The sequence below is a fragment of the Molothrus aeneus genome, chromosome 6, assembly GCF_037042795.1.
Source record: "Molothrus aeneus isolate 106 chromosome 6, BPBGC_Maene_1.0, whole genome shotgun sequence".
Taxonomy (NCBI): Eukaryota; Metazoa; Chordata; class Aves; order Passeriformes; family Icteridae; genus Molothrus; species Molothrus aeneus.
This window is the reverse complement of record NC_089651.1, coordinates 3,970,621-3,987,445: the sequence shown is the minus strand read 5'-3', so window position 1 is coordinate 3,987,445 and position 16,825 is coordinate 3,970,621. Positions and strand designations below refer to the sequence as shown.

Genomic DNA, 16,825 nt, shown 5'->3' with positions numbered 1-16,825 from the left:
AGGATGTGATCTTCAAGAATCTGCCATAGCTCTTAACCTTCTGGTTACAAATCTCTTTCCATTTCATACATCTACCTAGATGGTTCTTTGATCTTGAAATACCATGGGGTCACCATGATGTGGAACCAGACCATCAAAAAGCACAAACGTTGCAAACACTTGTGAGCTGCTTAACACATCCATTTTATTTTGTTAGGCTTGGAACCCAAAATGCTCCAGGAACTTCTCAAACACAGAGATGGATCCTGCCTTTGACTTTGTGACATTACTAGCAAAAAAATCCACTGCGTTTTGTTGATGTTTTTGTCTCACTTAATACCATCCCTCATTATGGTATTCATCATAAATCTGTGTGACTGAAATTCTGTATTCACTGCAAAGCTCTTTTTTCACCTTCAATGTGTAGTTCTGGCATAAAGAAAACTTGCTGAATGTCCTTCCCCCCCCCAGCATGTTAATGGATTAGAACTAGAAATCATAATGATCGAATTTATTTTTTTAATGATTATGCTTCTGATAATTAATTCATAAGTCATGTCTAGGCCCTAGAGGCTCCTGTGACACATCAGAGCTAATGTTGTTGTTAAGATAATGGAATTAAGTGGAATGTACGTAGTAGTGATTCTGAAATGCTGGCACTGTGAAAGTTACATGAAGCCTCCTGTGGGCTGCAGAGTGATGGAGGCCCTAAATATCTCCCTCCTTGTTTGCCTAGGTAAGCAAACAGATGCATACCCAAAACATGCAGAGTTGGAATTCTGTAAGATTGAATTCTTTAAGAACTCCCTGCTCAAGACTAGTGAGGGATCACAGCAAGAACAAATGCTTGACCTCTTGTCTTTAATTAAACAAGTTAGATTCTGTCCTCAGAAATGCAGATAAATATTTAAATCTGAAATCAGAAGAAACAGCAGCCACAAATTTCATTTGGCTACTTTTCAATTCTGCACATTCAATTAAAAAAGAAAAACTTGCAAAAAAATGTTCAATACCTTGTTCTCTGTTCAGCCAGGTTAACAGTGGCCAGTAGCACAGAAACTGAAAGCAATCACCTGACCTGGAACTGGTGGACAGTTTTAAATCATTTGTGATCATAAAATTTCTATGTCATGAAAGTTCATCAAATATTTCATAGAATTACAGAAATATTTTTAATATCTGATACTTCATGTACATGTGAAAGAAACAATATGCAGTGCAGTCCCAAGATATTTTCTCATGAAGTATTTCCTAAAATCACCTCAACAGAACATGGATAAACCTGAACCTTCCACATTCACCAATGTACTCTTGCTTCCCCCTTCCATTGCCTAGAGTGCATTTTTGCAATGGATTGTAAAGTTTTTGTTTTTGCTGATTATAATCTCTCCCTGGAGAAATACCAGCTTACCTCTATGCTCAATATTTCCCCAGATGCAGCATAAATGTGCTCCTGCAGACAAATTGCATACATCTATCAGAGGCCAAAAAAGGAGCTTCTCCTAAGATCCAATCCCTAGTCTTTAATTTAGGTGAGCATTTGATTCAGGACTTGGCTTTGTGGCTGAAATAAAAAACCAGTAAAGCAGTCTCTCAGGCTTTTGGAAAAGAGACAGAAATAATCTTTGCACAGTCCCTGCTGGTCTTTTTAGCAAGAATCTCCCAAGAATGCTCTGCTAGGCCCCACTTCAAGGAAGTGATGCCCTTTGTCATCCAACTGAAATGTAAAACATTTGGGAATTGTGGTGATATTTTCATCAAGAATGTTATTGTAGGAAATTCTTTCATTAAGGAATTGTGAATTAGCTTGTTTTCCCTGCTCAGATGCTGAAGTTTCATTTATTTGAACACTGCCTTTAAAGCAGCTATTAGAAAAACAAAAGGACCACTCATCTAAAATAAAATAATTGAAAAGTAAATCACTGCTGACACCAAAGTGTATTTAAAAGCAGCTGCAGTCAATAAGATGGTTGGATTTTAGTTCACAAAAATGAAAGGCATGCACTCACATGGGAACAATAATGCTGGGTGATTTATTGTAGAAGACTTGTGCAGAACAAAGCAGCAGAAATGTGGACCTGAAAGTGGAAAAAGAAACTGTAAATGTTTAAGGCTTTTTGTAATTTCTTGTGGAGCCATAGGAAGCAGTAATTAAGAGAAGTCTTTGAAAAGATTGATACAATTGGGACTGGTCAGGAAGAGAGAGGCATTCAGAGCAGTTTAGAGATCCCTGACCCTAGAAAATGTACAAAGAACTACATATAAAACAGGTGGGAAGTAAGAAATCCTAATTACTTCAGAAGTCTGATCATATCTTATAAAGTGTTAAATTCGGATTCACCTGGTCATGCTTATAGCATGTAGCACCTTCTTCAAAAAGAGTCATACCTTTTGTATAATCCAATTATTTCAGAACGAAACTAACATTATTCATGAACAGTATCTGGCTTTTCAGATGTTCTTGCCTGTTGTACAGAGCAATTCTGACTCAGAAAATGAATAATTGATAAGGTGTAAGCCTTGGAGCAATTGGTGTCTTTTGAGATCTTTGAGAAGGAGATTTGCTTTCATTTCTAAAATGAGCAGAACATTTTGAAGAAATTGAAGCTGGGTGGTTCAGAGCATTAAACTTTGGCTCAGTAGAAAGTGGGTTTTGTTCCCAGAGTTTTCACAAATGTTTGTCTGATGGGAGGAAAGTCTACAGAAAGAGATCGTGCTTAAAATTTCAGGTAATTCTAAACTCTGAACACTGACTGTGTTCAATTAATTAATTAATCAGCTGGGTGGTGAGGGAAAAAGACCATGTGAGACACCAGGAACTGTTCATCAGCAGAGAGTACTGGATCTAAGGTCCCAGACTTGGAAGATATTTTGTACATTTTCCTGACCATCAGAGTAGATCTTACTGGAGATTGGATTTATTTTTTCCCTGACTGTAGGATTTCTTTCTAGATCATATTCTATCTTCCCTTTTATTTCATTTACAGAGTTCATGTGAAATGTTGGGTGCTCTGTTTGGATTTTTATAACAGCAAACAGCACTGTAGGAAGTCTACCAGAGTGCAGAAAACTTTGTTAGGACTGTCAAGACAGAATGGAGTGGCAAAAGGTCACTTGTTTTCTGACTGGGGTAGAGATGGATGAGGGTGAATTAATAGTTGGAAATAAATTTCTATTGAAGGCTATTTTTTTTTAAGCATAGATTATAATACAATGAAAACAAGAACAGGATGAGAGATAGCAGGTGTCCAGCTCTCTGGATGGTATTGGGGGAAAGGAAATGTTTAAAATTTTCGTGTCCCTTCTTTAGACAATGCCCTGGTTTATAAGCCAGTTCTAGCCAGGTCCATATCAAAGGAAATCCATTTCCTTTTCAAAGCTGTGCCTGTTCAGGGTCTGGTTTAGAGTGTGCCTTTTAGCTTGCTTTTACATGGGTTTTGGCTTTGTCAAAGTGGGGTTTGAGCCATAAATTACCCTTAGTTGTTTTGTTAGTTTACACAAAATTAATGTAGTTTGGGTTTCTCAGACAACTCAATTGTGCTCGCTGGATTAATCAATGGTTTAACCACAAATTCTTCTCTTCTGAAAGAACATTTCCATCAGTTTGTTTCAGTGTGCAACTGCAGGAGAAGGCAGGAAGGGACAACCCTGTGAATTTTGGGTGCTTTTGCATTGGAAACACGAATGCTGAAAACATTAATTCTGATTAACCACAGGGTGATGTGTTCTTAAAGCCACTCCAGTGGAGAGAGTCCAAGCACTGCCTTGGTAATAACATGTGGCATTTACCAGACTTTGCTGCTGCAATTATTAACCCCTTTGGAAGCTTGCCCTTCAATAAGGCGGCTGTTCTAATCTCTTTAGAGTTTAATTAAAAGAAAACAACCTAATTTTATTTCAAGGGATAGCAAAAGATTTTAATAAGTGGCCAAACACCTGGAACAGGACTTCAGTGGGGAGCAGTCTGTACAAATAAAATAGTGAATAATGGTGGTGTTAAGTGTTCTTCTGGAAATCCCTCAGCAGGAGCCTGGTATGAGCGAGGATGTCAGGGAGAGAAAGTAAAAGATAAGTAAAAAGTAAAGTAAAAGAAGCAAAATAAATGTCTGTACATGGTATCCTTGATTTAAGGGAACTGAGCACAGTTCTAACACTGGACAATCCTGATCACAGAGTTACTAGAAGAGACCTAAAGGAATAAAAATGAGATGATCACAACAGGACTATCGACCTAGGTACTTTACTAGGGGAATGAGAAAGAACTACCAAAGTTTATTAAACACGTAATTACTGTGCCTTTTTTTGGGACTGAACAGGCCATGCAATATTTAAAATGCCTGTTTCGTGGCATAAGAATGCATTATGTCATTTCATGATAACATGGTTAACAGCTAAACTTTGTTTATTATTATTAATAAACTCTGTTTATTATTATTTAAATTTAAACCTAACTTCAGAACATTAGGTTTAGAAATAAGCATATAAACAGGTCAGTGTACACAAGATTTCAAAACAACTACTGAAATAACAAAGGATGCACCTCCCAATAAGCATTTTTAGCTGAGGTAACAGCCTTGGGGTGTGTCCCTACCATTCTTTGGTATCTCACAGCTAAAACTGAAATACTTATGTTTCTCCTGACCTCACTGCAGTGAGGTTTGTCATTAATTGTTTCTCATTAATTTCTTAGAGTTAACATTGTGAGTACAATGCAACATGGCAAATTCCTGCTTTTAGAGTGCAAGCCCCTGTTTGGTGGTCTTTAACTTAGAACTATTCTAATAATAAAATACCTACATGAGTGCTGCACTCAGCAATTTTATGTGTATGGCCTTTTCCAGAGCACTTCAGGAGGCTCCTTAAGACAAACACCTTTCTTCATGTCTGGCTCATAACTGAGACAACATCAACCATTTATATCTGATCACTACAGGGTGACATGCAGCACTGTGGCTCCAGGGTTTAACTCCTAGTTTTCTCTTCTGTTTTGGCATTTCTAAATAAGCAAATAGGAACCCAAACAGTACTTTCTACAGTGGAATTAATAGTTCTTCCCTAATATGTTAATTATATCGAGTGCAGATGTCACTCTAGTAGCATCTCCTACAGTATTTAATGCTGAATTATGTAATTCCTCTTTTAATATTAATTCTACTCAGTGGCACATGGAAAGTGTGGTCGTATTAACTGATGTAAAGATACTTGGAGCTCTTTAAGCAACAGGTAGGGAGATATCCTTCATCTCACCTCCTACACTCCTCTGGGAGAACAGTTAGTGCTAAACAACTTTCAAAAACAAGCAAACAAACCAACAATCACCCAAAACCCAAACAAATCCACAACAAAATGCCATTTTCCTGCTGTTTAACTGCTGGAAAGCAAGGGTGAACCCCCCCCAGATGGATGACCACTGAAATTTCTAAGCAGGAAGGAAATTTTCAGGGCCGGTCTCAGTTTCTGGACTTGCCCCTGTGGATGGGGAGATGCACTTCTTGCAAGAGAGAAGCAACAGTATTAACAAGCCAAGCAGAACTAGGCCAACCTGGAGCCCTTCTAGGAGATGACCAAGTCTACAATGTAGTTGTCACAGCCCATGCTTTCATAATAATTTTCTTCATAGTTATAGCAATTATATCAGAGGGTTTGGACACTGACTAGTCCCTCTAATAATTGGAGCCCCAGACATAGCATTCCCACAAATAAACAACAAAAGCTTCTGACTACTCCCCCCATCCTTCCTTCTCCTCCTAGCATCTTCCACAGTTGAAGCAGGTGTTGGCACAGGCAAACAAACCAGCAAACACCCAAAACCCAAACAAACCCACAACAAAATGCCATTTCCATGCTGTTTAACTGCTGGAAAGCAAGGGTGAACCCCCCCCCCCCAGATGGATGACCACTGAAATTTCTAAGCAGGAAGGAAATTTTCAGGGCCAGTCTCAGTTTCTGGATTTGCCCCTGTTGTTGTGGATGGGGAGATGCACTTCTTGCAAGAGAGAAGCAACAGTATTAACAAGGTTCAATGATAAATTGCTCCAGTGGTTTACAAAGCCCACCTGAGTATTTACTGCACCAGGATGGGGTCAGACAAAAGTGTCAGGGAGAGGCTCCCACTGAGCCACAGGCTCCAGAAAAGACCCCCTTGCAAATCCTTGCTGGAAAACAGGACAGGAGAGTTCCTTGTCAGAGAAAAACAAACGCTCCCCACTGCCCTAAAAGCCAGTGCTGCCTGCAGGTTGGGCAGTGCATTCTCCTCTGTCTGTCTGTCCTCACTTACAGGGGTGCAGAAGCAAAGCTGAGACAGAATTAAAGTCCACCAGCAGAATCAGGGCTGCCAGACTGGAGCTGCTCCCTGTGGAGGAATGCAGAGACAGCACTTGGAGTCACACAGGGCACACAGAGCTGCTTTCCAAGGGCAAAGGAGCTGCAAGGGAAGGAGGTGATAAAGGCAGCCCCTGACGGGAAAAATGGCAACATCTCCACTTCTTGGAGAAATCCCTGACATTCCCCTTAAAGCCCTGCTCTCCTGAGTCCTGGCAGAGATGTAGATGACTTTATCCCCAATCCCAGCCCCAGGTGTTCTGGTCATTAAAGCCTGAAGCAGGTGAATGTCACAGCATGAGCTGTGAGGCTGTGCTGTGCCAGAGGAAGGCTCACGGGGCAGAGCTCTACTGGATGTATTGGGGGCTGGCAAGGGATGGAAAGGTGATTTCCCTAAGATAATATTCATTTCCAGACTACAGAAAATATGGATCTTTGATTCCTTAACTTGCTAAAAAGCTATATTCATTCTGGGCTTTTTGGTAAATTTTGGTTTGGATTTTTTCTTCTTGAAGAAATGGTAAAGGGTGGCTTAGGCATGTTATTTTACTGAAGGGAAATTAAGCTGTTGTGATTGCCTCTGTACAGCAGCTAAAGCACATTTACAAAATGTTATTCTACATCCTGAACGGAATAAAACCCCTACATTGATTTGTCAAAGTGCTATCAAGGGTCAGGAAAGCTCACCTCCTGAGCTAATTTGCTGGTCTTATTTAAAACCCCTTGCTATTAGCCAAATAATTATTTCTCCTCTGCCCAAGCTCCTGCATTTGGCTAATGTGGCAAAGCATCAGGAAGAATAATTGTGACACCTGGAGTCTCAGTGCCAGCATTTAGCAGATGACAGAATTGTTCTGTGCCCCCATTCCTTGGGCTACTTCTCAGAGCAGATCCAGCCTTCTCCTGAGCTTTCCTGCTGCTGTTTAAGCAGTTGAATTTCACTTATTCCTAGCATGCCCAATGCTTTCATCCCTGACTGTTTTGAGACTATTTCAAGGAGCCTGAACAGAAAAAAAAAAAAATGCTGTAGTTACCTGGATATGAATCTGATGAGTGAAACTAGTGATTTAAACCAGTTTTATCTTTATCTGCAGTGAATGCACGTTTTGTCTTGCCACTCAGTTGCATACAGCTGCTTTATTGCACACAGAATGTGTTGGATTGGTGTCAAGGGCCTTTTCCCCCCCATTTCTCTTCTGGTGTCCAATCTTCAGAGAATTTAAAATAGCAGTAGCTTTATAGCACTTAGCTTTAAAGGCCAGGTTAGCCTAAAGGATCTATGGAATTGGGAAAGTTAAGACAAGAGGAGGTCAAAAGGGTTTGTGTTGGATAAACCTATTAAGCAGAGGGTGGGAGTTGCCCACTTAAGGTCAGCTCAAAAATCTAGTTTGATCCCCTTTAAAAAGTAGGCATTTTGAACTGTAGTAAAAAGATTTTCCCTTGGGTGTGGCAAAGTGATTTAGGATCCCGGAATGTTTCTGTAGTGCTCGAAACAGCAAAGCATTGGATGTAGAACGAAGCAGTGTGTGCAGTAGAAAATCAACATGCAATCAAGAACTGGATTCCTGAGGGAGACTCTTTTCTAAGGAATCTGCTCAGGCAGAGAAAATGAGAGCTCAGATCCTCAGAGCATACCTAGGGCTCATTAACACACACTGCTAAGCTTTACACTGTGCAAAACATGAACTATTGCTTTATTGGGAGCACCCCAGATTATGTAACTGCACCTTCATGGAAATAAACCAGCACATCTGATTTTCAATGTTGCCATTAGCAACAGCTCTGTTATCAATTTCAGCCCACATTCACCTCCTGAAACCTCCACCCCAGTGAAAGGAAGCCCTGTGGGACAGGAGTGCAGAAGTTGTTAATGCAAAGTGAGCCTGTGCTTTTGGGATATAAACCCAGATTAACAATGAACACACTTCTTTTTGCATCCCATCCTCGTAACTTTTCAAAAAGTCGGGACTTATAATTCCTGTAACACCCTCAGAAAGCTTATTTTAAAACACACAATGTCAGCTGACATCTGTGCAATCACCACCCTGAAATGGTGAAGCTTTGACACATAATTCCTGCAAAATATGGACAATACCCACATTTGGGGGAAATTCTCAGCCTGATTGACTGACAGAGAGGTTTTTCTTTGTAGAAGTGAATACAAAATTGCCAAGCATCCAGTTCAGGAAAGCTTTCCTGTACAGCATAGCAGTTAAGCTGGGACTGACAGAGGTGCTGGGTTATTTGCTCTCCTGAAGCAGGGATGTTTTCAGGCAGTAACAGTTCAAAAATGGATTTAAATGCTCAGCTTTCCTTCTGTTTTTATTCAGTTTCACCCCAGCCGTATTTCTTTATCTATCTCAAGCCCAAAATTGTGGTTTTAGTAATTGACTGTTTATTATTAAAAGCCTGCAAATTCCTCCAGACTTTTATAATTGGTGAACTGAAAAACTCAGATTTTGTATTCCCTGAAATGGCATTACCTATTTTTCAAAGAAAATTAACAAGACTTTTAAATTAAAGAAACAGCTATTTGTACAGGGAAATATTGAATTTGTAGGTACTGTGATCAAAAAATGAATTCCATTCAGGCATATTTATATATCTTATAATATATGTGGCTTTCTCAGCTGCCACAAAGTTGCTGTCATAAACATAGAGAAGTCAAAGTAAAATGGGCAATCACAATCCTGGTATAATTCCACTGGCTGAAATGCATTTTTGCTCTTGCTTATGTTAATTCCAAACCTGTGCTACTGGCTTTAGGTATAATCTGCCTGAATCTAAGTCAGTCATAGATTTAAACAGAATTTAGTCACCATCAGATGATAAAAAGAAATCTTTGTCTTTAATTATGGGCATTTTTCCCTTCCAAATGAAGCAATTTGTGACTAAAAGCTTAAGCTTTTCAAAAATGCTCTTTTTTAAGAACTGGAAAAAACTAGTAGTTGTACATACTTTCCTAGGAACATCTCTTCATGTTGAACTGCGTCTCAGCTCTGCTTTTTTCAGAGAAATATTTTGTTATCACAAAAAGACACCTACTTCCTTTTTCTTTTGAAGTTTTTACTAATTTCAAAAATGAGCCTACATCAGTATCCCTTCTCATTCAAATACATCTGCAAAACTGAGCTAGGAAAGTTTTCTACTGATTTTGTCAACAGCAGAAAACATGCCATACTTTGAGTATTATGCCATGGAAGTCCTTTATTTGTTAGGCATTAATTAACCAGGTATTTTGCATTAGATAATACTTTAAAGGCAAGATTGGGTTTTTAACCTTTTCTGTGATTTCTGTGTGTTTGCACACAATGGAGGTGGAATAAGGACAATTTATACCAATCATAGAAGACTGATCAGATTTAAGAGCAGCCAACAATTCCTCCAAAGCACTACATCATTCTAATTTTTATAGCATTTGGTTCCCCACAGAACTGTGCAATACACTTTTTCATGCTCCCTTTATCTCTTTCTCCTTTAATAACAAATTATTTTTGAGGGGAAGGATGATCCTGCAGGGGAAGATGCTATCTTAGAACTCAGATATGTAGGTTTGTTTCCAGAAGACATTCAATTCATCATCTGGGAACTGAAGATAATGTTGCTTTTTTTCTACTTTTTGAGTCTTGTGAAAATGAATTCACTGTGGATAGAGAGGCATTCAGATAGTGTGAGGAGTGTTGTGGAAGGAATTAAATGTTCTCTGTTCTAAAACAATGGAATGAATGCCAAGCAGCAGCAGCATGAAATGAGTGAAATTGAGCTCTGGCCCAAACCAGGTGTTTTCCATTCCCACAGTTCATTGGCTCTGACTCTGATTCTGATGTCAGATAACACATTAATTTGTTTAGCTGATCCAAATCATATCATTATTGCAAAGTGCTAAGTGATCTGCACACTGATAGCTTCTAACATTATTTGGCAGACCTAAAATTAAAATTGTAATAAAACTTATCAGAATGGCTTGGAAATAGTATGGAATAGATGCTATTCCATGTTGGTTACCAAAAAGTAACAGGAGCACATGGAATAACTTACAGGGCTTTCTAGATCCTACTAATCTCTCTTTCACTCCAAAGGTATTCAGATCATACTTCAAACTTTTGCTGAAAGCTTTCATTAATTTTTAGATGGATTTTACCCTTCAAAAGTGTTGTTTTAAGTCCCCTTGGTTGGGAAAGACTTCAAATCAAGTTCTATCTTGAATGCTGCCTTTTTGAGCAATGTCCCACTTTCTGTTCTTGAAGTGAGGAAATGCTTTTAAACTTTTGTAGGTGCACAGTAAAAGGTTTTAAGTTAGCAGTGCTTTTATACCACAGGGTTCGTGTGTTGCCATTTAATTACTTTATTCTGCATCAGCATTCATTTATACATTGCAGGACCAAATGGATGGAAAGCAAAGGATTAATTTTTTACCAACTTCAGAGTAACAGTAAGGCTGTCAGTATCAGAATGACATTATCAACCTTTTAAAATCATGCCATTAGGACTTTTTGGAGAGGAGTACTTTTATAGGGAACAGCTATTGAGTCAAACACTCAGCCCCAGCTTAAACACCAGTGTAGAAAGTGGATGTGGAGAAAAGGAGAGTTGTTTGCAATTTTTTGCATGTTTTAATTTAGGCCACAATCCAAATTAAATTGAAGTCAACCTGGAAACCACTTTGGCTCCACTTGGACTTCTTGACCAAGTTTGAAGCCTGTAGAGAAGGAGCCATTCTACTTCAAATGGAAGCTGGAGTCCTGTAATTGTACTTAAAACTGAAACTGCAGAAGCAGCTTTGGGAGAAAAACCAAGGATATTGAAACAAGAGAAATTAAAAATTAAGGAAAATTTTGTTGTCAGAGACAGACAATGTCTTTTAACTTCAAACCTTTAACCTAATTCGTTTCATCAGTTACTTTTTAAACCACTTTGAGTGCAAAACTGTCTCTCTGTGGTGTTTGTGAGGTCCCCAGGACAAGGGAAGAGATGAGAATTTGACTCCATGTTCTCAGAAGGCATAATATATAATATAATATAATATAATATAATATAATATAATATAATATAATATAATATAATATAATATAATATAATATAATATAATATAATATAATATAATATAATATAATATAATATAATATAATATAATATAATATAATATAATATATTGTCACAGACATCCTTTATGAAAAATCCTTTCTTTAGGATTTTTCCTCCTGAGAAGCTGAGAGGCCTCAGGAACAGAATGTAACCAATGGTTATCTGCTGCTGTGGAATGCAACAGGTGCATCTGGGATTGGTCTTATAGAATTGTTTTGAATTAATGGCCAATCACAGTCAGCTGGCTCAGACTCTCTGTCCAAGACACAAGCCTTTGTTATCATTCTTCTTTCTTTTTCTATTCTTAGCCAGCCTTCTGATGAAATCCTTTCTTCTATTCTTTTAGTATAGTTTTAATATAATATATATCATAAAATAATAAATCAAGCCTTCTGAAACATGAAGTCAGATCCTCATCTCTTCCCTCATCCTCAGACCCCTGTGAACACTGTCACTTATATTATATTATATTATATTATATTATATTATATTATATTATATTATATTATATTATATTATATTATATTATATTATATTATATTATATTATATTATATTATATTATATTATATTATATTATATTATATTATATTATATTATATTGATGCTATACTAAAACTATACTAAAGAAAGAGAAAGGATACATCAGAAGGCTTAGCAAGAATGATAATGAAAGCTCGTGACTCCTCAGAGTCTGACACAGCTGGCTGTGATTGGTCATTAATTAAAAACAATTCACGTGGAACCAATCAAACATTCACCTGTTGGTAAACAATGCCCAAGCCACATTCCAAAGCAAACACAGGAGCAGCAATCAGATAATTCTTGTTTTCATTCCTCTCTGAGGCTTCTCAGCTTCCCAGGAGAAAATCCTGGGCAAAGAGGATTTTTCAGAAAATATCATGGTGACAGTCTCTCTATTTGTGAAAGTGTGGAGGTGAGAAGAAGGCTGCCCTAGATGAACCTGGGTGTGCTGAATCTCTCCTGCATGGACAGTGTTGGGCTGGTGCTGCTCACCCAGGGTGTGCCTGCCCAGAGGATCTGCCTGCTGTTTGATTGCTCCCTGCCAGCACAAAATTCTCTTTTTTCTACCTGTACCAGTGATGTGAGAGCTTGGTAAAATACCTTTATACTTACTTGCCTTTGTAAAGTTGGATTTTCAGTATATCTTTATACTTATTTGCCTTTGTAAAGTTGCATTTTCAGCTGTCATAGCTCAGGACACTTCATGTAGGATTTTCCCTGGCATCTGCATTTATAAAAATGATTTCCAAAAAGTGGCTTTTCCGTCCACTCAGGCTAAGGGAGAGGTCATGTCACATTTATATTCCTGAGGCTGAAAGCCTCCTGTGTCACAGAGAGGGCCGATCATCTCTGCAATGCCCTTGCTTTGGTGAAGGGAGGGACTCAGGGTATATTGAGACAACCAGTGGAACCTGTTTTTCTTCGAGCTGTGGTGTGGATGGACTAGGGCTGGTCTTGGGTGTCAGAACTGTTGCTCTCAAGCAAGAAATGGCTCTGTTATCACTAAACTGAAAGGTCAGCTCTGCTGGAAGTGCCAATTACTGGCAATACCTGAAGTAGGTTTCTTGGTCTAATTGGGAAATATTTTTAAAAGACAGTAGAAGTCATGGGAGTGAACTGTGAACTTTCTGTCCCTCCAGGTGAATTACTGGTGTGTATTCCTAAGGGAGAAGGGGAAAATGCTTCTGAAGAAGTGTGACAGATGTCTTTGGGGCACCTGAGCCTTGTTACTGCTCTCCTGCCTTTGTCCTGAGTTTATTGTAGCAATATAGAGTTTAAAAGTGCTGATGCAAAGATTACAGCAGACTTTAGGAAGTAATCTTTGTACAGTGCTTTGTGGGCTTCCACAGATGGCTGCTACATTTCACCCTGTGATTTTCACATGCACGAATGGAGAAGAAAGAGAATATGCCACTAGTGCAGTGCATCCACCATGGAGCCTTTCCATCCTTCCATCCATCCTTCCACACATCAGGATAATAAATAAAACATCTCACATGCTCTCAGGGTGTGCTAGGTTGCCCATAGCAGCAGCCTCCAGTTTTTATCTGTAGATCTGTCTTGTGTTAAGAGCACTTTTTCTGTCCTTGCTTTGTATAAAGCTTGGGAATCCCTGGTGGAAGCTTTCCCTCAGCTGATGATGCCAAACCACTGCTGCTGGTGTTTAAAGCTCATAAGTCACAGTTTGATCTCGTGCCTTGCACTTTTTTTTCCTGCTGTAAAACATATTGCACTCCTTTAAAAATGTTCTTTGTCTCTTTTCACAGAGTGATGAGGTTCTAACAGTCATCAAGGCCAAGGCACAGTGGCCAGCCTGGCAACCTCTGAATGTGTAAGTAAGTAGGGAATTGTCTGTCTCAAGAGCTTTGTGTTGGCTAAAGAAATAAGCTAAAATTTGTTGATAGATGAATTTGATGAGGTTTTCAACTTACTTTTTTTTTTCTTTTTTTGGTGCAGTGTGTTTGATTGGTTTGTTGCTTTGTTTTGTTGTTTTGGGGGATTTTCCCCACATCTGCTTATCTCTTCTCTTCCTCTTTAGCATCTCTCAATTTTTTACATGCTTTGGTAGGCAGCAGGACTATCCCATGGAGTTTGTGCTTCCCACACATAAACAGTGATATTTATTCAATGCTTTTTCAAATATCTTATATTGTTCTGCATGTAGTAGCAGCATTTTTGGCATCCTGTCTCACACTCTATGCAATGCACTGTTACAGCAAACCCTGATGCACCAACAGAAATCTCTCAAAGGACTAATTTTTCAAAATGCCAATCTGAAACACTCTGTGATGGTAGTGCATCCACCATGGAGCCTTTCCATCCTTCCATCCATCCTTGCATGCATCAGGATAATAAATTACACATCACACATGCTCTCAGGGTGTGCTAGGTTGCCCATAGCAGCAGCCTCCAGTTTTTATTTGTACATCTGTCATGTATTAAGAGCAATTTTTCTGCCCTTGCTTTGTATCAAGCACCAACAAAAAACTCTCAAAGGGCTAATTTTTCAAAATGCCAATCTGAAACACCCTGTGATGGCCTCCTGATCCTGAATCATGGCTGTTTCCCCAAGTGAGGCAGGAATTTGCTTCCCAGGGTCCTGGCTCTGGGCTCTCCAGCACTCAGCAGAAAAGAGGAGAAAACTCCTCTTTCAGGATGCTCTTGAGTTTCCTGGTGGCCCTTCAGGGGGGATGTCAGAGCAGAGCTGGTGGTTCCTGGATAATTTATCTACACTTGGCCCAAAGTTCATGCTCATTATCCAAGCCCAAATGAGTGAGACCTACAAGAAGTGACAAAAGATGTGGGCACAGTAAAAGGGAACTGAGCTGACAGACAGTTAAATCCTTGGAGGAGCAGGGCAATTCATTTACTGCAAGACAATACAGAAAAATAGTCCTGTTTTCTGTTTCCTGGGAGCAGGTAGTAAAGCACTGTGTCTGATTTTGTCACCTGTATATTCAGAAAGTATGTGAAAACTTGAAGGTTAGTTAAAAAAAAAAAAAACGAAAACCAAAAGCAAACCTGCAAAAGAGTTCAGTTTTCAGAAAACATCCCCAACCCTAAAGGGGCTTAGAAACTCTTAAGCAGCTTAGGACTTAAGCCATTCACTTTATCCTTTTCCCCTCTGCAAAAAAAGAGAAAAAAAAAGGAAAGAAAAAGAGGTTAGGAGGTGAGCTCAGCTTAAATAGTGAAAAGATTTCTGATAGCTGATCCCTATTTAATCTAGAGAAAACCACAACCCAAGAAAACAAATGAAAAAAGAAAGCCAACACCAAAGTATCAAAGTATGAAATCCCTCCTAGCATGGAAGCGAAGGAAATTCATGACAAGGAAATGGTGTGGGAAAGGACTTCAGCACTGTGACTAACCTTGAGAGCAACTCACCTGAGCATAAGATGGATTTTCCATGACTGGAATATATTTTAACCCTAAGACAGGGCTGTAGGCTCTGCACAGTAGCTGCAGGTTAGGTTTTTTTGGCCTGTGTAATGCAAGAGGTCCCAGTAATGGCATTCCTGATTTATGCTCTTATCCTGGAGGTCCAGGATTTGGATTTGGTAGTGTTTGCCATGGAGCAGCTGTGGATAGCACTTTTTTCCTTGCTGCCGTCTTTCCATTCCCTCCAAATTAAGACTTTAAAATGGAAATTTTCAAATGGAAACTTTTCCATTGTTCTGCTCTGGCGAGTTCTCCATCTCAAAAAAGCCATTTATTTTTTCACTCCAGCTCCAGTCCTAAAGCAACACCTCTGTCTGATGTTTCTGTTACCAAAGTGAACAATTCCACCTGGAACTGGCTGCTGCTTTGGCATGGAGCAGGCTTGTGTTTTGTTCACAGAAAGATGGAGAGAGGATCTCCAGCTCCAAAGTCTCAGTACATCAGCTTGAATATATTACATCACAAAAATTAATGCTAATTAAAGTGTCTTGCTCCAATCATTATTCCTAATTTTATACAGCCCCAAGAAACTTCATGGAAATCTGAGTGGGAACAACTTCAGGATCTTTCTTAGGCAGATTCTTTCACAGAGATGCTTGTGAATGTTTCTGCAACACCCTCCACATGTTTTTCCAGTCAATTCTTACCTTTTCTCTATGGCAGTTCTCACCTTTCAGTACCATCAAAAAGAATAAATCTTGATATTTTTGCTTTCAAATGCTCTGCAGGGGTTCCCCTAACCCTTCACTTTACAGGTAGTGTTTGATTTTTGGCTTTTTAAACAATATTTTTTATCATATTTTGACATGGTGTCCTGCTTTTTGATTCCACTTAAAAATATGATCTAAGCTTCACAAGAAGACAACATTTTCAATATCCTTTAACTGTGGGTAATTTCACGTTTTCTGTAGTGGCTTGTCCTTCTTGGAATTTAGATTAGAGCTGTGCAAGTGCTGAATAATGACTCCTCAGGATAAACATTTTTTTCTATTATTATACACAGCACAACCATCTTACTAATCAAGAATTGACTAGAAGTCATGAATATTTTATTTTTTGCATAGTCCTTGGTTATGTATGTAATGGATATTAGGGTGTGATAGTAGTGCCAAAGTGGCATTACAACGTGCCACAATAAGCACAGCATAAAACTCCTCCTGAATGTGCTTCACAGCAATTATAAAATGCATAATAGTGGTTTTTTACGGAGGTCTGTAGTGTCAAAAGTTGTAAAATTCGGCCTGCTCTCACTTCAAAGTTTATCTCATGATTCCACGTCATCTCCCAGTGTGATATAATGTGGAAAAAACATCCTGCCAAACTTCACTGTCAGTTTTTTGTGGATCCTCTCCTCAATGTGCCTGCTCCTTGTCACTGTTTGCCATTTTTATTTTAATTCCTATCACTCCTCTTCATTATCCTCACTTCAGTTTCCTAATTCAGGGCACCAGTGTGCAGAAAACTCTCCTGAGTTTTTC

General features: G+C 38.9%; 1 protein-coding gene across 1 annotated transcript in view; it reads left to right on the top strand.

The window, feature by feature from the left end:
* Positions 1-16,825, top strand: part of SPON1 (spondin 1) — a 186,362-nt gene that overhangs the window by 140,292 nt on the left and 29,245 nt on the right. Inside the window, exon 7 of the mRNA XM_066551448.1 lies at positions 13,676-13,740. Within this exon, the coding sequence (XP_066407545.1) occupies positions 13,676-13,740 (65 nt within the window). The remainder of the gene's footprint in view (positions 1-13,675; positions 13,741-16,825) is intronic.